The following is a 19,385-nucleotide window of genomic DNA, read 5'->3' on the forward strand; positions in this document are numbered from 1 at the left end:
CTCTTCATCTCCCGAAACACTCACACGCCCCACGTTCCTCCAAAAAGTTGTTTTTTGTCTTTTTTAAATAATGTGAAAATGCCACGCGAAGGTTTGAACCAGAGGCCCCTCCAGGGGCCAGGCTGGGGTGGGAAAGGGGAGACGCGAGATGGGGGGGTCCAGGTCCCTGAAGCCTTCGGCCCCTGTCTGGGGCTGGGAGTGGGTGAGGAGGGGCCTCCGCTGTGCAGAGGGGCTCCAGGCCCTAAAGAGTTCAGTTCAGTTCCGAGAAAGGCGGCTCTCCAGGGAGGGGTGAGGGGCTTCCTGCCTCATTTGGCACCGAGGGGGTCAGGTGGCTCAGGGGAGCCGTCTGGGGGGCTGGGGGGCGGAGGGCCAGGGCCTCCCGTTTGGCACATGGTGGGGGAGGGGGAGGGCCCGGTCTCGGGGGCCTCCCCGGAGGCGGCGTCTGTGGTGGTGGCAGTGGCTCCATCGTCCACAGAGGATTCTACTCTCAACCCCTCTTCTGGGGGTGCAGGGGGGTCAGGTCTTCGGGGAGTCAGTTCTCCACGGGGCCTGAGGATGGAGGGAGAGGAGAGAGAAATGGAATTACTGGGCAGAAAGGCTCATGGCTTCTGGCTTGCCGATCGGAGTGAAAACCAAGCCCTCACCATGGGGAGGGCCCCACCTGATCTGCTCTGTCCTTTTTCTGTCCTCATGTACTCCCGTCTCCGACTCACTCTGCTCCAGCCACAGTGGTCTGCTTCCCTGCTGTTCCTCCAAGCACAGTCCTACCCCAGGGCCTTTGCACTGGCTGCTCCAACTGCCTGGCATGCCCTTAGCCCTTCCCATAGAACTCAGGTCTCCGTCGCCATGCCCCCTCTTCAGGGGTCTTCTCCAGGCCATTCTCAGTCAAGCAGTCATCCCCCTAACCCCCCAAGGTCATTCTATCTCACTGCACTATAGTGGGGGGTTTTTTTTGGTTTGTTTTTTTGTTTTTCGTTGTTTTTGGTGGCGCCGCATGGCTTGTGGGATCTTAGTTCCCCGACCAGGGATTTCACCTTGGCCGTGAAAGCACTGAGTCCTAACCACTGGACCGCCAGGGAATTCCCTTCCACTATAGTTATTTTCTTTCACATTTCTCCTCTGGGATAATCTCAGTCATTGTCAAAGAGCTAGCTTCCTGTCTGCTTGCCCCTCTAGACTGGAAGATCAGAGAGGATGGGACTGCATTTGGTCACTGCTGCATCCCCAGCATCCAGTAGAGGCCCTGCACAAAGTGCCGTCCCACCAGACGTTCCCACCATGATCCCTTCTCTCCCAGCGGAAGGAGAGCGTCCCACCCATACAACAGATCTAGAAAACCAAGGTCTGTGGGGTGGAGACTCTCAACCAGGGCTACCCAGCAGGCACCCTCCCGCTCACATTTCTCACCTGAGTGGCCTGGGTCAAGTCATTGCCCTCACTTCCAGTCCCTGAGCCTCGGTTTCCCTCTCTTTAAATGCGGAGCATGACCCTCGTGTCCTTTTCAAAGGAGTAGGGAAACTCTGAGATTCCTGGCATCACTCAGCACCCAGGGAACGTGTGTGAAGTGGGCAGAGCCACGCCGAGCACAGGGGTCTGAGGAAGAAGGGGGCTCCGCCTGCCCCACACCCCCACCCCCCAGCCACGGTCTCGAAACTGGCTCAGCAGCTTCCCAGCCCAGCTGCGGAATATCTAAGGACTGAGTAAAGGGATTTGGGGTTTTGTGTGATCGGGCCCTCCCTCTCCTCTCCAGGTGAATAAAGGTGAAGTCATCCTGGATTGCTGGCCCTATGGGCCTCAGCCCTGACTCAACACTTGGCTGGTGTCCCCACGCCGTGGAACCCACCTCACCCTGTCCTCTTGGGGGCCTCTGAGAAGACCTCTGGGAGGAAGTGCCATTTGGGGGTGGAAATCTGAGGATGTTGCCAAGTGAAGGGTCAACCCTCAGCCCATCCCTCCTGCCCTTGACTCTGTATGTCCTCTCCTCCCCCCGCTGGAGCCTTGCCTGGCCTCCTCCCCAGCCTCCCTGCCTCCACTGGCCCCCACAAGGCCCGGGAGAAGTCTCCCTACACCCGGGGCTGATGCTGCCCCTCCCCTGCTCACAGTCCTCCCGCGGCTCCCTAGTGCCCCAGGACAAGTCCCCGCCCCTCAGCTTACCCTCAAGCCCTGCGGGGTCTGTCCTGCTCTCTCTCACTTCCCACACCCACCCCCGTCCAACCAACTCTGCAGGTAACCTCCAGACACACCCGCTTCCCTTCTGTTCCATGAATCAGCCAAGCTCTCTCCTGCCTCAGGCCCTCTGCAAGCTGTCCCGTCTGCTAGCACGCTGTCCCCTTCCCCTTCACCTAGTTAACGACAACCAACCCTTCAAGTCCCTGGTTAAAGGACCCTTCCATCACCGAGGACACAAAGCCCTCTCCTCTTGTCATCTGCTTTCTCAGCAACCCTGAGTTGGCACTTATTCACTTACTGTGGGACTGTGGGGCAGTGCTGCGGGTAGGGCGGAGGGGGGCCACTGATCTTGCCCAGCACGGAATCCCCCGAGCCCAGTACAGCCGATGCTCAATAAGCATCTACTTCATTAAACGCAGTAACAGCTACCAGTTAAAGACCCCTGCTGCGTGCAAGGGGAGGATTAAGCCATTTAATCCCCTTAACAAATTTAGGAGTTAGATCCTGTTATCCTCCTCATTCTACAGAAACTGAGGAACAGAGAGGGAAAGCAACTTGCCCTAGGTCACCCAGCCAAGAAGTGGCAGGGCCAACACCTGAACTCAGGCACAGTGTAGGGGAGCAGGTATGAAGTCCCCCATGAAAAGAGCCAGTTGCACCTTCTCCCTACTTAGTTCTGTCCTCTGGGAACACCTCCACCTGCCTGGCCCAGTGCAAGCCCTGTGTGCAGGGATGTTCTCCCAAGGTGGTGGTGAGGATTAGCATTATGGCGTAAGTAAAACGCAAGAAAGGTACCTGACAAATGCTGACTACTGTAGTGGACACAGACTCAGAGGCCCGGCAGCCAGGGTTTGTGCCCCGGCTCCTCACGCCTCTCTGTGCCTCAGTTTTCTCTTCTGTAAAATGGGGATGAGACTAGAATACACCCCATGGGATCATAGGGAGGATTAAATGGGGTAAGATGTTGCAAGCACATTCTAGAGTCTACGGGAGTGCCTGCTGTTATTGCTATGGGGCTCCCTGGCCGTGTCCTCTCTGCTCTGGTTCATACTAACCAGCTTTGAGCCCCCTGGTTTCCTCTGGCTTCTTGTCTGCCTCTGATCAACCTATGCCCCCCGAAGGAGATGGGATCAAGATCCACCAAGTACCAGACAGGAATCTTAGCACAAAGATGGGGCAAAGATGGGAAAGAAAAAGAAAAATAAAAAGAAAGAAAGAAAGAAGGAGAGGGAGGGAGGGAGAGAGAGGGAAAGAAAGAAAGAAAGAGAGAGAGAGAGGGAGGGAGGGAGAGAGAGAGAGAGGAAAGAAAGAAAGAAAGACAGAAAGAAAGAAGTGATTTGGGGCTTCCCTGGCGGTCCAGTGGTTGAGGGGGCACGGGTTCCATCCCTGGTCGGCGAACTAAGATCCCACATGCCAAGGGGCGCGGCCAAAAAAAAAAAAAAAAGATGGGCAAGACTCAGAGGGGATCCTTACAGAAGGGAAACTGAGGCTCGGGGAAGGGCGTGATTGCCCAAGCCCATCTGATGGACACCTCTTGGTCTGATCGGGTTCCAGAGGTGGGTGGGGTTTCACTGGTGAGCAGCCAGACAGAGAGGGGAAGGAAGAAACTGGGAGAGAGGCAAAGAAATTCAGAGAGATGGGGACAAGAAAGTGGGAGACAGATGGGGACAGAGATTGGCAGACGTGGGGCAGGGCCAAGGGTCTGAAGCACGGTACCTGCGGGCCGGGCGTCGGGGGCCCGGGCGGGGGGCCCCGGGGTCTCCAGCGCAGGCGAGACGGAGAAGCGGGAGAAGCACAGGGGGGGGCCTGGAGGGGGGAGGAGGGGGAAATCCTCCGCCCACTCGAAACTGCCTCCTAGCGTTGGGGGCGGTGGGGGGGGTGAGGAGGGAGAGGAGAGGAGGCGGTCAGACCCTCAGTCACTTCTTCAGCCCTCCAACCCCGCCCCTCAGCAGGCCCCGCCCCGCCGCTGCCCTTCCCATAGACCCCGCCCCCAACTCTGCCCCGCCCCGCCCCTCACCAAAGCCGCTGTCGTTGCTGGGAAACCCATCTCCGGGGGTGGCGGGGTGGGGAAGCGTCGGGGGCGCTGGGGGCGTTGACGGGTCCGTGTCCCCCTCGGGGGGGCCCTGGACACTCAGCTCGTTGGTTGGCGTCTCCTGTGAAGGCATATTAGGGGAGGCAAGAGGGGGCGAACCGTCACATCCCACTCACTACATCCCGACAAGCAACAAACCCCGCTAACATTTCTGGGGCTTCAGGCATCCCAATTTACAATCGCTCTCTCTGGAGATACCCTAATCTGCCTTCGAAGCCTCAGGCCAGCTTTAACCTCCCCCGGCCTGAAGCTCCTCCCCCGACCACAGAGTCCCTCCCACAGCTAAGCAGTCCACTGCAGGAATTCTCTCCCGGCTCCTTAACGCGCTGCCTCCACGGAAGCCCCTAACCCAGGACCCAGCCCTTAAGTCCCGTCCCGTCTCCATGACCCTTACTCACGTCCTAGATCTCGGCCGCAGGCGTCCAAGTGCGAGCCCCACAACTACCTGTTCCTATGGTCCTCTAAACCCCTAACCCATTTTGAGCATCTCCGGACCCTCCCACGAGCCCCTAAGCCCCGCCCCCTGAAGAGGCCCCGCTCCAGTTTGTTTCAGTGCCCTAGGCCTCAGCTCTTGACCCTGTTCTCACTCATCTCAGGACCTTAGTATGCCCCGCCCCAGGTTCATCTAGACACGGCCCCAGTCCACAAGCACCACACCGCCCTGTTCTTTAAGCCCTACCTGCAGCTTCTCCATGGCCCACCCCTAGTGGATAAGATCCCCTCCATCCTGAGCCGGCCCCTCGGCCTCCACAACATTAGAGCGCTGGTGCAGAAACCCCATCCCGAACTTCACTAGGCTCCGCCCCCACCTTACAGACCACGCCCTAATCCTCTCACTTTCTCCTTAGCCTCTGACTACCAGGTACCGCGCTTTCCTTCCGGATCCTTTCTCATCTCCAGGCCTCTCCCTAGCCCTCCAGCATCCTCCCCCACCCCAGGCCCCACCTCTGCTCTAGACTCGGCCCTTCCCCTGGCCCCGCCCCATCCCCAGGCCCCGCCCTCACACTCAAGGACTCATCCTGCCCTATTTCCCTAGCCAGTCTCTCCCCAGACTCCGCCCTCACCCTGCAGGCCCCGCCCCCACTTGAGGCGTGGCCTTCCTCCAGGCCCAGCCCCATTCCCAGGCCCCGCCCTCACACTCAAGGCCTCATCTGGTCCTTCAAGTCCCGCCCCATTCCCTGGCCCGCTCTCCCACGCCCCGCCCGCACCCTGCAGACCCCGCCCCCAATCTAGGCGCGGTCTTCATCCAGGCCCCGCCCCTCCCTAGACAACAGCCCCGGGGTCCTGCGCGGGGGCAGCCCACCTGGTCGAAGAGGTAGACGGTCACGTCCCCGTGGAAGGAGACCATCTTGCGCTTCCTCTCCAGCTCGCTGTCCTCGGGTTCGTCGGCCCCGCGTGGAGACTTGAGCAGCCCCCGCAACGGGCGGGCCGCGTCCGCGTCGGCGCTGCTCACCACGACGGGCACCGGGGCTGCCCGCGCTCTCCCGGGGCCCCGCGGCCCCGCCACCGCGCCCGCCGCCGCCGCCTCCTCGTCCTCCTCCTCGTCCTCGTCCTCGTCCTCCCCGTCCTCCTCCGACGGCCCCGACGCCCCCGCCCCGCCGGCCTCCCCGCCAGCCGCCCCGGCGTCCACGCCCTCCCACGGGGGTCGCCGCGGGCCCGGCCCCGGGAACGGCGTGAGCGTGAGCGGCGGCAGCGCCAGCGAGAGCCGCGAGAGCTTGGCTGCGAGGGGAGACACCCGGTGAGCTCCTGTTCCTGGGGAAACTGAGGCATGCCCTCCCGCCTAACTCTGTGTCCTCAGGTAATCTCAGCCACAGTCTGGGCCTGTTTCCACCCTTGTGAACCAAAAGGCTGCACTGGGGGTCTCCAGGCAGAAGGGTAGCGGTCTTCCCCCTACTCCAGTGCTTAACCCTCCCCGTGGCTCCCCAGTGCCCACAGCACAAAGCCCCAGTTTCTCCCGGGGCCAGGCCCGAGTGCCCTGGCTGTGCTGACCTTTCCTGGTTCTGTCCCCACCTCATTCTGGCTTGACCTCCATCCAACCACATGGGCCACAACCCCATTCCTCCCACCTCTGAGCCTTTGCATAGGCTGTTCCCTCTGCCTGGAACTTCCTTATCTAACTCAAGTCCTATTCATCGTCCAGCTCTGTCTGGACTTTCAAAGCCTTTGGAGATCTCCCAAGAGGTCAGGCCAGGCAACCCGCTCTGCACCCCATAGTACCAAGCACCTCGCCTTCCGAGCGGTTGATCTCAGTATAGAACTGTAATTCTGTGGCAGTGTGATTAACGTTTGCCTTGCCACAGAACAGAGGCTGAGTCGGGCTCATTCTGGCTGTGTCCCCAAACCCCAAGCACATAGAAGTACTCAGTCAATATTTGTGGGATTAGTGAATAAATGTTCCCTGCTACACAACATTGACCAAGGTACTTTCTTTCCCTTTTTGGCCCTCAATTGCCAGAAAATTGGGGTGTCTAGGCATCTCCAGGTCCTTTCCCTGCCCTAAGACTCCTTGATCTCAGCCTGCTGGGAGGGAAGGACTTCAGGTCCCTGGAGGAGGAAACCTCACTTCAAATACCAAGCCTACCCTGCTCTCTTGCTGTGTGTCCCTGGGCAAGCAGATCCACCTCTCTGAGCCTCTGTTTCCTCACTGGTAAATGGAGGGGGGGCCACTCATTCCTCCATTACTGCATAAGTGAGCTGTGTGCCAGGCCCTGTGGGGGGCGATGGTGGGGATGAGAAGAGGGTCAGGGCAGGGCAAGGAGAAAGATGGATGTGGACCGAGTCACTCTCCACCCCTCATTCACTCAACTCCAGCTTCACCAGCCTTTTGCTATTCCCTGAACATGCCAAGTTAATGCCCATCTCAGTGTCCTCTACCTGAAACATCCTTCTCCCAGATGTCCACCTGGCTCACTTCCTTCATGTCTGCTCAGAAGTCACCTCCTCATTGAGGCCTTCCCTGATCACCCATCTCAAGGTGATGGGGTGGAGTGGGGCTTTATAGAGGAAGCTATCAAGGGCTGTGGATACCCAGAGGAAGGACAGGGTGACAGTCTTTCGAAATCAGGAAGGCTTCCCAGGGAAGGGGAAATTTGAGTGGGGTCATGAAGGATGAGTAGGAGTTCACTGGATTTAAAAAAAAAAAAAAAGAAAAGCATGCTATTCCCAGTCTCTTCGCACCCAACAACACCGACCCCCCCCACCCTCGCCTCAGATCCTCTGAGACATCTTAGTTGCTCATCCCCTGTCATTTTCATGCTGCCCAGGGTCTTTCCTGACACAGCTGGTTGCAAACTCCCCACAACAACCTTGAGGAAGTGGTAGTGTTCTAATGCCGTGGGTTTGAGGAAGGAAGGTTCTGTGCTCAGTCCCCTTCCTGACCTTTCCCTCTTGAGCCTCAGGCTCCTCTGGCAAACAGAGATAATAACTCTTCCCTCAAGTGTGGCTGTGAGGTTGCCAGTATAATACAGGCCCAGTCATTTATAACTTTCATACCAGGATTTAAGGAAATCAGGCCTCTGGATGATTCCAGTGGAACCACAGTCCCTATGTCCACATCTAAACAGGGGCTGTTTATTTTACTCTCCATTTATCTTCTCTTAAATTGTCCCCTCTCTATGACAAACTATTTCCTGTGTTCCTATCAAAACTCAGTTTCCAGAAAAGGCCTTTCTACTAGGCTTTCAAGCCACCAGTACTGCGGTGGGCAGGGCAGGGTCTGAGGCTCTCTGGGTCTCAGCCCTGGACAGCTCAGGGCCTGGTGCACAGGAGGCCTGGCACAATGAATAGATGCCTCAGCTTGTTGGAAAGTTTAAACCAGAGATCACGCACTGGCAGCCCAGCCCACAGAAAGCCTTCTTTTGAATTGGTTTCAACAATTAAAACACCCAGAACTCTGGCTTAAAGGGGGAAAGCAGCAGATTTGGCAACACCAGGTGGGCATTCCTGAATGGAGCTGAGAAGTGGCTGCATTTCCTCCCCAACTCCTACCCCATGTCTTCCAGCTCTCATTCATTCATTCATTCCCACCTGTCATTCATTCCCTTATATTGTCTGACCCCCTATGGGCATCTGAGTTTGCAACCCCTAGTTGACGTGAATTGTGATATAACAGCAGGTGCTTAGAAGTGCCAGGCATTGGGCCAAAGGCTTTGGAAGTCCTAACTCATTTAACCCTCACAATCCTATTAGGTAGGCGCTATCCTTTTTTGGCAGATGGGGAAACTGAGGCACAGAGAAGGTCATCTGTCCAAGATCACAGAGCTAGGAAGGGGCAAAGCCAGGATTTGAGCCCAGGGAGTGTGGCTCTAGGGTCTGCACTTGTCACCACCAGGCTGACCTGTCTGGTACCCGGGAGCCTGAGCTTCTCAACTGCACCCTACATCTTGGAAGGAGCTGGGCCTCGGCCCCCAACCGCGCTCCCGTGCCCCCAGCAGCCTGCTCACCTTTGATCTGCTCGCTGTTCCCCTGAGGGGGTCCCAAGTCCAAGAACAGTCGTGGCATCTCGGGGCCCTTCCTCTCGGGCTTGGGGGGGTCCCCGTCTTCGTTGGGTGCTGTGTCTCCGCCGGCTCTGCTGTCTGGGACCCCGGGCTCTCCCTCTGAGGCTGCCTCCGGCCTGGCTCTCTGGGGCACTGGCTCCGGCCTCGTCGGCTGTGCTTCCAGCGGCGGTGGAGGCGGCTGTGGCCTCGTGCTGTCGACCCATCCGGCCTTTGCGTCCACGCCGCTTCCGAGGCCGCCGCCGGGGACCATCCCCATGCCCACTGGGGCTCGGACCCCACTCCCGAGGTCCAGCCTCCCAGCCCCGGGGGCTCTCGGTGCCCCCCCAGTCTCGGGGGCTCTCCTCTCGGTCCCGGGTTCCGGCACCCCGCTCCTGGGGGCTGGGCCAATGGGGCCAGGGGCTGTCTCCCCGCCGTTCAGGGCCAAGGCCACTGCGCCAGGTGCCAGGGCTCTCTCCAGCGAGGTCTCTGGGGCTGGCTCCCCGTTCATGGGGGCTGGAGCCCCACTCTCGGGCATCTTCTCCCAGGGCCCTGGGGCTCTCCAAGGCCCAGTCTCTGGCAGCCTCTCCGGGTTCCTGGGGAGTCTCAGGCCCCCATTCTCTGACACCTCCTCGATCTTTGGGGGTGTCAGTCCCCCATTCACCAGCACTTGCTCTTCTCTCTCCGGGGACCCCAGGCCCCCATTCTCCAGCACTTTCTCCTCCCTCCTTGGGGGTGGCAGCTCCCCATTCGCCAGCACTTGCTCTTCTCTCTCTGGGGACCCCGGGCTCCCGTTCTCCGCCGCCTTCTCCTCGACGCCCAGGGCTCTCTGTTCCCCGTTCTCCAGCACTGTCACCCCGTTCACGCGGAGGCTCAGGCCCCCGTTCGGGCTTGGGGCTTGCTTCCCGCTGTCCAGGACTGTGGGGCCCCTGCTTGGGCCCGGGGCTCTCTCCCGGTTCCCGGGGCCTCTCCCCGCCCTCCTGGGCCCTGTGTCGCGGGCGGCTGCCCCCTTCTCCCCCAGGAGCTTCCTTGTCACGTCCTCCCGCAGGGACATCAGCAACTGCTCGGTGCTCACTTGAACTACGAAGGTCGGCTTCTCCCGGGCCCCCGGGAGCGGGAGGGGACCCGGGTCTGGGGGTGGCCGGGGCGCTCCCGGGTCGGGGGGCTCGGGGGGAGCCCGTGGTCGAGGGACCCCTTCCTCCTCTGCTGCCCCCCCACCGGGGAAGGCTCCCTCGGGGGAAAAAGGGGTCTCGGTCTCGTAGCCGCTGTCGCCCGGTTTGGGGCCCGGAGACGACAGGCCTGAGCCGGGACTGGCCACGGCCGAGGGGGGGTCGGGGGACACGGCCGGGTCCGCGGGGGCCCGAGGAGGTGGCGGCGGCGGGGGGGGAGCGGGAGGTGGCCCCCGCCCGGGGTACTGGGGCGCCGCCGCCCCCATGAGGGGGTCCAGAAACTCGGGGGGGGCCGAGGCGGGGGGGTTCAGGGGCAGGTCGGCCAGGGAGCCCCGCTCCGCCCGCAGGGACGAGTCGTCCTCGGGGGGATGGGGGCAGCCAAGAGCAGGGTGGCCGCCCCAGCCGGCGACGGCGTCCCCCCGCTCCAGGGGCAGGCAGGAGCAGGCCCCCTCGCGGCTGCACAGGGGACAGGGTAGGGGGCCCCGGCGGCTGGGGCCCCCCCCAAGGCTGCTGCTGTCTTCCCCCGGGGAGCTGCCCTCCTCCTCCTCCTCTTCCTCTTCGGCCCACGGGGTGGTGCCCCGCTCCCCCAGCACCTCGGCGGGGTCTCCTGCCAGGGTCTCCCCGGCGCCCCGGCCCTCGGGGTCCCAGCCGCTCAGAAGGAAGCTGCCGGAGGCCGAGGACTGGGCCGGGAAGGGCCGGGCCGCCGGGAAGAGGGGGGAGGCCCAGGTCTCGGACACCAGCTGGGGGACCTCGGGGGGGGCCTGGGGGGCCTGGGGGGCAGGCACTCCTGGGTCCAGGGGGTCCCAGTCATTGGGGAACAGGGGCTCTGGCGGGGAGCCATGCTCCTCGAGGCGGATGTAGTATTCGCTGCTCACGGAGGGGCTGCGGGCGCTGATGACCGGCAGCACGCTGGGCGTGGACAGCGCCTCGTAGAAGGGGTTGGAGGGGTTGGCGTGGGGGGCCGGGGGCGCGGACGCCGGCTGCCAGGTGGGTGCCCCCCCGCCCCGACCGGCCCCCCGCCGCGCCTTCTCCCACAGGCACTCAAGGTTGAGGCCACGGCTACTCTCGGTGACCGTGAGCACGTCGTCCGGGTCAGCCCCAGGGAAGCCATCCAGAAGGGGGAACGGAGAGGACAGGGTCCCCGGGCGGGGCACGCTGTGCTGCGGGGGCCAGGGCCAGGGGAAGGGACCATCTCGGGGGGGCGGCGGCGGCGGCGGGGGCCTTGGGGGCCGCTCAGAGAGCAGGTAGGTGAGCTGCAGTTGCAGATCAGAGGCCGAGGGGCGCTGGGCAGGCGGCCGCCAGCAGGACTGCAGGATGTCGTACCTGGGGAGGGGGAGGAGGCAAGAGTGAGTAGGGCAGAGTCCTGGGGGGCGGGGGGCGTCACTGGGGGTGGGCAGAGACCAGGAGAAAGTGGGGGGCAGAGACCCAGGGAGAAGAGGACCAAGACCCAGGGAGAGGGGGGAACAGAAACCAGAGAGAGGGAGACAGAGACCTAGAAGAAGAGAGGGCAGCAAGGCGCATGTGCGGAAATGACGGTTAAGGCGGCCTTCCCGTTTGGGTTACAAGTTTTGGAATCACAGACAAGCAAGCAGCAGGGGTCTTCTAGGGCTGGAGAAACTACGTTCAAACACCAGCTGTCACTCCATGCCTCAGTTTCCCCGCTCCAAGTAGCAGATGCTGGCGGAAGGGGAGGGGGACGTCCCCACTCCATTCTAGGGCTGGCAGCAAGTGGTGCAATTGTGGAGGGGGGAGAGTGTGAAATGAGGCGGGGGATTCTGGGATCATCCTGGGATGGGAGGTGGAAGGTCAGGGGTCCGGGGTCAGGCCCCGCCCTCACCAGTAGTCCCCGTAGGGCAGCTTGAGCCTCGGCCTGGCCAGCTTGACGTGCTGCTGACGGACGACGAAGGCGAGGACCTCCTCGTCTGAGAGGTGGCGGTAGGGCTGTGCCCCAAACTCAAACAGCTCCCACAGGGTCACCCCTAGGGACCTGCGGGGAGCAGAGAGCAGAGGAAGGTCAGAGCCCTGCCCTGACCGGCCAGGGGGCCGCCCCTCCAGGCCTCAGTTTCCCCAGCCGTAGAACCTGTGACCCTTCCGCCTTCCTTGCCCTCCTCGGCCGCCCCCCCCCCCCGCCCGGGCCCCTCACCAGATGTTGCTCTCGCGGCTCTGGTCCACCACCATGAAGGTCCCGTGCAGCTCCCCGAGGAGCTCGGGCGCTGCCCAGCGCAGCGGGATCCACAGGCGCTCGGGGGTCAGGTAGTAGTCCTCCTGGGTGTGGGCGGCACAGGCGCGGTCAGGCAGGCCGGGGCGCCCCCCGCCCCCTCCCGCTCTGATGGAGGCCAGCCCTCACCTTGTAGTTGCTGTGCGCCAGCCCGTAGTCTCCAATGCGCACGGTGAGGTCGGAGGTCAGCAGGCAGTTGCGCAGGGCCAGGTCGCTGGGGGTGGGCGAGGGGGGCGAGGTAAGAAGGGGGTAGCTTGGGGAAGCCCGCCCCTCCTTCCTAGGCCCCGCCCCTTCCTAGGCCCCGCCCACTTTCCCACGCTGCTCCCCTTCCCTCTTCTTTTCCTCCCTCCTCCTCTCCTACCTTAACTCCTCCCCCTCACCTGACTCCTCCCTCTCTTCTGTGACCCCTCCTCCCTTCCTGACTCCTCCCCTCCTCTCCTGACTCCGCCTCTTCCCCCTGACCCTCCTGGGCTTTCCCCCCCTTTTGTGTCTCCCACTCAGGCCTCCTTCCCTCCTTAAACCCCTCCCCTGTGGCCTCACCTCCCACCCCCGTAGCCTGGCCTCTTTCCCCTAAGTTGTCCCCTTCCCCCCCCAATTCCTCCCGGTGGCCCCCGGGCTGCCACCTGTGCACATAGTTGTGGGAGTGGAGATGTGCCAGCCCACGGGCGATCTCCAGACCCATCCTCTGCAGTGTCCGCAGGTCTCGAGGGGGCAGCTCAGGGGACAGGCCCTCGGGGGGCCGCTGGGCCCGGAGGTAACGCTTCAGGTCCCCCTGGGAGAGAGGGCAGGGAGGGGTCAGCACCACCGCCCCCTCCCAGGCACCCACGCCAGGCAATCCGAGGCGAGGATGGGGCGACCTCCGCCCTCAGTGGGCAGCCCCCTCTGGACCTCAGTTTCCCCTGCTGCTTAGAAGCGCGCAGGAACAGCACCCACCAGCCTCACGCGCTAGTTCAGGGCACACCACCTGGAGAGTGAGTGCTCATCTACAGAGATGGCAGTGCTTGTCACAGGTGTTGGTGTGATGATGATGATGATGATGTCATTGCTGAAGATCCCTAGGAACTGCCCTGAGCCCTCACCCCGCCCAGCTCCCGCCTCTGCCTCCCCCACCCCAGACCCTCACCAGTTGACAGAACTCCATAATCAGCAGAAAGGGCAGTGTCTCCACGCAGACGCCCAGGCACTGGAGGACGTTGGGGTGCTGCAGGCTCCTGTGAGGGCAACGGGGTTGCCTGGGTCAGAAAACAGCCCCTTCCATCCCATCCCAGCCCTCTGTCCCACCCCAGCCTCCCAGCAAAACCAAACTGTTGCTTCAGCCTCTTTGGTCTCAGTTTCCTTACTCCTTCCCCACATCCCCACCTCAGGACCACCCCACTGTCTCCCAGTCCCTAAGCCAGACCCCCAGGCACCTCCTTGCCCCTCCTTCTGGCTCACCACCCCCTCAGCCTTTCTTCCTGCCCCCTGACTCTTCCCCCTCCCCTGCCCTCCCCACAGCCCCAGCTCAAGCCTCCTCCTCACCTCCTGGACTCTCTTCTCAGCCTCCTGCCGGCCTCCCTGCCTCCAGTCTCTCCCTTCCAGTCTGTCCCTTACCTGATGCCCACCTGCTCACGACCCTCCATGGCTCCCCGGTACCCTGGGACAGAGCCTGGCTCACTCCTCGGTCTTTCCCGCCCCTCTGCCTTTCCCAGCATCATTCTTCACGCCCGTGTACCTCTCTCCAAACTCCCAGGTGCCTGCTTAGGCTCCAAGCCTTTTGCATGTACTTCTCTCTGTGGAGAGTACTCTCCTCTCGTCAAAGTCCTCCTCATCCCTTAGTTTCAGCATCATTTCCTCAAGAAATGTCACTGTCCCCTCCAACACTGGGGGATGCCCCTCTTTTATCCTCACATTGTGGGTAAGAGTCAGGCTTGCGGGTCTGAATCCTGTCTCCACCTTTCCCAAGTGTGTAACCTCACAGAAGTCATTTCACCTCTAGATCTGCTCTAACACGGGAGCCACCGGCCATATGTGACAACTGAGCTCTCGAAATGTGGCAGAGGTAGCTGAGGAAAGACATTTTGAACTTGATTGCATTTTATTTAAGATGAATTTAAATAGCCATATGTGGCTAGTGCTTGCCAGCACGGGCCTAGAGAGAGACAGGCAAGGAAGCAAGTAAATGGATGAAATAATGACAAACTAGGATACGTGTTATGCAGAAAATACACAAGTTGATGTGATGGAGCATCCCAGGGTCCTCCTTAGGTGGCAGGGGGGGGGGAGGGAGAGAGAGAGAGAGAGTGTGTGTGTGTGTGTGTGAGTGTGTATGTGTAAGGGAAGGCCTTTCTGATCTGAGACCCAGGAAGGGCAAGGGTTCCCACCATCTGAAACTGCGGCTGGGTGAGGCAGGAGTGATATTCTAGACAGAGGGAACAACAAGGACGGTGGTCCTGCGGCAGGAAAGAAGCTGGCATGTGGGAGGGTCAGTGGGGAGACCAGGTGGCAGGGGGCGAGAGGGCTGGTGGCAGGAAGGGAACAGGGCTTGTGGGCTGTAGGGACCAGTGGGGCTTTGTCCTGCGGGCCACAGAAAACCATGGGAGGTTTCAGAGGAAGGGGCTAATAAAATCTCTGGGCAAAGCTCACGTTTATAACCCTCTGATAAGAGGTCCCCGTGTATGCACCCTTTTCATGACAGGGCACTGACTACCCCACAGGGCATTCATGTAACAAATGTTTATTTAATTCTTGTCTAGAAGCCCTTAGAGTGGAGGGGAGACCAGGCAGGGGAGGGACAGGGTCCTGCCTTCCCAGACCTCCCAGTCCAATGGGGGCAGGGGTGGGAGGACCCTGGTCTGTGATTCTGATTCTGTCCTTCCTCACGCACAAGCAGGGGCCCGAGGAAGGGAACCACCATGGGGTACCAGTGCCTAACACAGGGTCATCTCGCATCCTCTCAGCTGCCCTCTACATGAGGCTGCTCAGACTTCCCGGACTCCCTTTCCAGATGAAAATACTGAGGTTCAGAGTGGAGAGGGGCAGGTCTCCAGCTCAGCTTCTGCGCTGTCCCCTTGCCTTCATCACACTGCCTTCCTTTCCCTGGCTCTGTCCCAAGGAAGGACCTGAGGCTCAGGGAGGGGGATTCTCTGGATTGAGTGGCACAGCCAGGAAAAGGTAGATGGAGGATTCGAATCCAGATCTGACCCCATACTGCACTCCTCCCACTTCCAAATGTTACCCCCCTGAGGCACAAACTCAGATATTTGGGCCTTCAGAGCCCCGCATCCACCGAGAAGTCCCCATACCTGTACGGCTGTGCTTCTGAGATGAACTTGCGCTGCTCCAGGGGCCCTGCGCTGGCTCGGAGCTCCTTTACCACCACCTGGGCTGGGGTGTAGTCCGAGAAAATCTCTCCCAGGATCACCTGATCAAGGGGGACCCAAGAATCAGCACCTGTGGTTTCCCCAGCCCCATCCCAGGGACCACCTCCACCCCACCGTATGGCTCCCATCTTCCCCCTCTTTCCAGCCTCTTCCTTCAAATCCCACCACCCTCGTACTCCCACCAGACGCGGGGTTAGAGACTCACAGGCCCAGAGTCCGATGGACGCAGGGACGGGTGGAAGGATGGACAGACGGACGCGTGGAGAGCCGGATGGCGAGGCGGAGTGGTCAATGGAGTGAGGAGGGAGGCGCTGACCGACAGGTGGCGGGGGGATGGAGTGGATGGGAGTGGGTGAGAGGTGAACAGAGGGGAGGGCAATGGGTGGGCTGAGGGGGGCAGGGGGACGAGGCAGGGGGCAGATGAGAAGTGGTGGGAGCAGGGGGGATGGACACAGAACAGGAGCATCGCCCTGGGTTGTATGCGCCCTCCACCGCCCACCCCCAGCCCCACTTACTTACCTTCCCAAACCAGCCACTCCCAATCTCCTGCAGGTAGCTGAGGTGCTGGCGGCTAAGGCCCAGGGGGGTGGTCATGTCTGGTGGGGGGCAAAAGGGAGAGGCACCTGAGCCTCTCTCCCCTCCCAAGTGCCATCAACACCCCTCAATCCAGTGGGGGCTGGGGTCAAAGCAGACACAGCACATCTGTTTTCACTGGCTGCCCCAACATTCCACGATGGGATCTCCGCCTCCTCATTGGCTGCCCACAAGGTTCCAAAGTCCAATGTGTCCTTCCCTTTGGCGTCCCAAGATCCTATGACACGACTTCAGCCTGCCATCGGCTACCTCTGACCTTAAGATCTAGGCTGACCTTACCATTGATTGCCCCACAAGAATCCCCAAATCTGGTTGTGGATGAAGCAATGGCTTCTACCAAGATGTTCTCTGACTTCCTTCAGGCTGCTTCCAAGATTCCGGGGCTCCCACCTCTGCCTTTCCCCTTGGCTGCCTTGGGCCTCTGCTCCCTGTTCCCCGAGGGAAAACTCTCAGGGCCTTCCACCCTGTCCCGTGGGGCCACGGGGCCCTAGTCAGGGTGCGGGGCAGTACCTGAGTGGGATGGCTGCGGAGCAGGCATCGGCAGGGAGACCTCGGCCAGAGGGAGAATGTAGACATCGGGCAGTGACTGTGAGGAGGAGGTCTCTTCGGCGGGGGGAGTGTACTCCCCGGAGCAATCCTCCCCTTCCGGGTTCTCAAACTCCTGGGGCCGGGAAGGGTGAGGGGTGGGAGAACACAGGGCTGAGACACGCCATGGTCCTTCTCATCAATAGTATCCCCATCTTTCTCATAACTGTCTCCCAGTCCCAGTCCCATTCCCATCCCAAGGCTCTGGACCTTGCCATAACTTCAGGCCTGAAGGGCTCTCAGACTCACTACGCCGCTCCCCCTCCTACCACCTGGATTGAGGGGAAAAGGACTTGCTGGCGTCTTCCTCCCGACCTTGAATCCCCTCATGCACCTCACCTTGAAGCCGACATCGCCCCGTTTGCAGCACAGACAGGTGAGGAGGAGGAAGATGAAGGCCAGCAGGCCAGAGCAGGAAATGAGGACCACGGCATAGGGAGGAGCCAGAGGGGCCCGGCCCAGGGCGAATCCATCTGTGGGCACAGGACTGGGCTGGGGTCCCGGCTTGCAAGGCCCTGGCTCCCGGATTCCTTGCCCCTCCCCGTCCAGCTAGTCTTCACTACAACTCCCATGATGCTCTGCAACCAGGGCCCCTTGGCAGAGGAGCCGGATGGCCCAGGGCATTGTGGGAGTTGTAGTTTGGGGACTTCTCAAGTGTTTGGGTTGGGGGTGGGGTCCCTCCTCTCGCCCCAAGCTGGGACCACCCCCCCATCACCTCACCCCCAGGCTTGGATGAATTTCAGTGAGGACTGAGGGAAAGAGGAGTAATAGTGGAGCCTGGAGCTCTCAGAATTTAAAATACGCTTCCCACGACAGCCTTCTTACCCCCTGTTTGGGGAAGAGGATGAGCCCCCAACTGCAGGCTGGGAGAAGATTCTTGCCCCATGCTGGAACCTCCTAGTTACGGGGGTTGAGGCCTGTTTCTTTTAGGGACACTTGGAGCACACACATGTCCTCTGTTCCCAGCCCAAGCCCCTGTGAAGGGAGCTCCGCAAGCCTTGGGTCTCCCCCAAAGCCAGAGACAGCCTCCAATGCTGTGTCCCCCTTAGAAACAGTATTCCTCCCCTGTGTCCCCAATTCTCCCAGAGGCCCTGTCCTTCTCCGGCTCCCTGCACACACCTGCACACACACATGCGTGTGCACACACACATGTTGCCCGAACGGACCCCCTCCCCACCCAGCCCCCAGTCTTCCTCCCACAGGCCCTGCTAACAGAGGCACCGTCCCCGCGGCTCCCCAGGCCCTGGCTCGCTGCGGGAAGACGCCACACAGGTGATGGAGCCGGAGCCCCGCAGACAGACCTCCAGGGCAGGCCAGGGTGGGGGTGGGGGCCGCTGGACAGCCGGATGGCCGGACAGACTTACCTGGGTGGGCCGGGGACGCCAGGCAGCCGGAGGTGGAGACGGCCGCGAGGAGGATGAGGGCGCCGGGAGCAGGCATCTTGTCGAGGATGGAAGGGAGGTGGAGGTGGTGGCGGCTGGGGAGGAGGGGGGGGCGGGCCCTCAGCCCCCAGCCATGGGGACCCGCGCGACCCTGGCCTCCCCCCAGCCCAGGAGAGGGGCAGGAGACTCAGGACAGGGGGAGGGAGGGGCTGCTTACTGGCTCAGGTACCCCCCTCCCCCTCTTTGAAGGGGCAGACAGATGAAGGGATGGAGAGGCGGACAGAGGAGAGGAGCTGGGGAGCCGGGGTTGCTGGGGGGGAGAGGGTAGGATGGGGGGGGGGAGAATGAGGGCCCCGCCCCCGAAGGCAGCCGGGATTGGGGGAGCAGAGAGCCTGTCAGAGGAAGGGTGGGAGGAGGGAGGATGGAGGGAGGATGGAGCGTCGTCATGGCAACTGGCTCCCCAGTAGCATTGGCTGCCAGGAGGGAGGGGAGGGGGAGGGACAGACAGGGACCAGCAGATCCTTGTGTGGGGGGGACACAGGGCCCACAGTGCCTGGCCCGGACACTGCTGTGACATGCCACCAGCAGGGACACGTGTGCTCCGCGCCACGATGCAGATGTCAGGCAGGCACACGCAGCCCACGCATGGCTGACACACGTCGCAGAGACCCTCATAGACAAGCACATCACATACAAAGGTGGAAAGCTATCGGCAGACGGGGACACGTACACGTCACACACAAAGACGCAGGGATGATAGGCTGCACTAAGAACGCACAGGCAGGCCGGCCCCCTGCACAGATGCACCCGGCCACGCAGGAACGCCAAGTGCATCACAAAGACCCACACATGCCACAGACAAAGTAAAGCCCCAAATCCACAGACACACGCGCCACAGACAAAGATCCACGCAGACACCACGGTGACGTGTCAGGCACAAAGTCACGAACACAGACATTCCACAGACAAATGGGCAACAAAGAAGACCCATAGACACACGCATCACATACACAGATAAACACAGAGATGCACATCATACGAATATGCAGACATCACTTGCACGGAGACATACACATGACACACACTAACACAGACACAAGTATACCATGCACGAATATACACAGACACACAGCAGATACATGGAGAGACCCACACATCACATATGCAACTACACACACACCACACACACACATATACAGATACAGATACATCAAAGATACACACATGTCTCACACAGACCCATTTCACTCACATGAATACACAGAGACACATGTCACACAACCAGATACACATGTACAAGCACAACTCACACATGGATATAGAGCACGACACATTCAAAGACTAT

General features: G+C 61.0%; 1 protein-coding gene across 1 annotated transcript; it reads right to left on the minus strand.

Annotated features, from left to right (window-relative positions):
- Window positions 1–408: 408 nt before the first annotated feature.
- On the minus strand, window positions 409–18,357 carry LMTK3 (lemur tyrosine kinase 3). Its single transcript, XM_082368575.1, has 15 exons — window positions 18,023–18,357; window positions 16,998–17,131; window positions 16,584–16,734; window positions 15,999–16,075; window positions 15,402–15,520; window positions 13,244–13,331; window positions 12,744–12,892; window positions 12,250–12,334; window positions 12,046–12,167; window positions 11,740–11,889; window positions 8,704–11,225; window positions 5,565–5,980; window positions 4,187–4,322; window positions 3,886–4,023; window positions 409–549 (listed from the first exon to the last, which is right to left on the minus strand). The coding sequence occupies exons 1-15, from the start codon at window positions 18,096–18,098 to the stop codon at window positions 533–535; spliced, it is 4,380 nt and encodes a 1,459-aa protein (XP_082224701.1). The 5' UTR covers window positions 18,099–18,357; the 3' UTR covers window positions 409–532.
- Window positions 18,358–19,385: the final 1,028 nt, after the last annotated feature.

This window comes from Balaenoptera borealis (assembly GCF_965194805.1).
Source record: "Balaenoptera borealis genome assembly, chromosome: 19".
In the NCBI taxonomy this organism is placed as follows: Eukaryota; Metazoa; Chordata; class Mammalia; order Artiodactyla; family Balaenopteridae; genus Balaenoptera; species Balaenoptera borealis.

What these genes read in the sequence shown, in the direction of transcription:
- LMTK3 (XM_082368575.1), bottom strand. Translation starts at nt 18,098, where the DNA reads ATGCCTGCTCCCGGCGCCCTCATCCTCCTCGCGGCCGTCTCCACCTCC. An exon ending in TCCGCAGCCATCCCACTCAG is followed by an intron (nt 16,076 to 16,583) that starts GTACTGCCCCGC and finishes GCCCCCCACCAG; the next exon opens with ACATGACCACCCCCCTGGGC. An exon ending in AGCCGCGAGAGCAACATCTG is followed by an intron (nt 11,890 to 12,045) that starts GTGAGGGGCCCG and finishes TGCTCCCCGCAG; the next exon opens with GTCCCTAGGGGTGACCCTGT.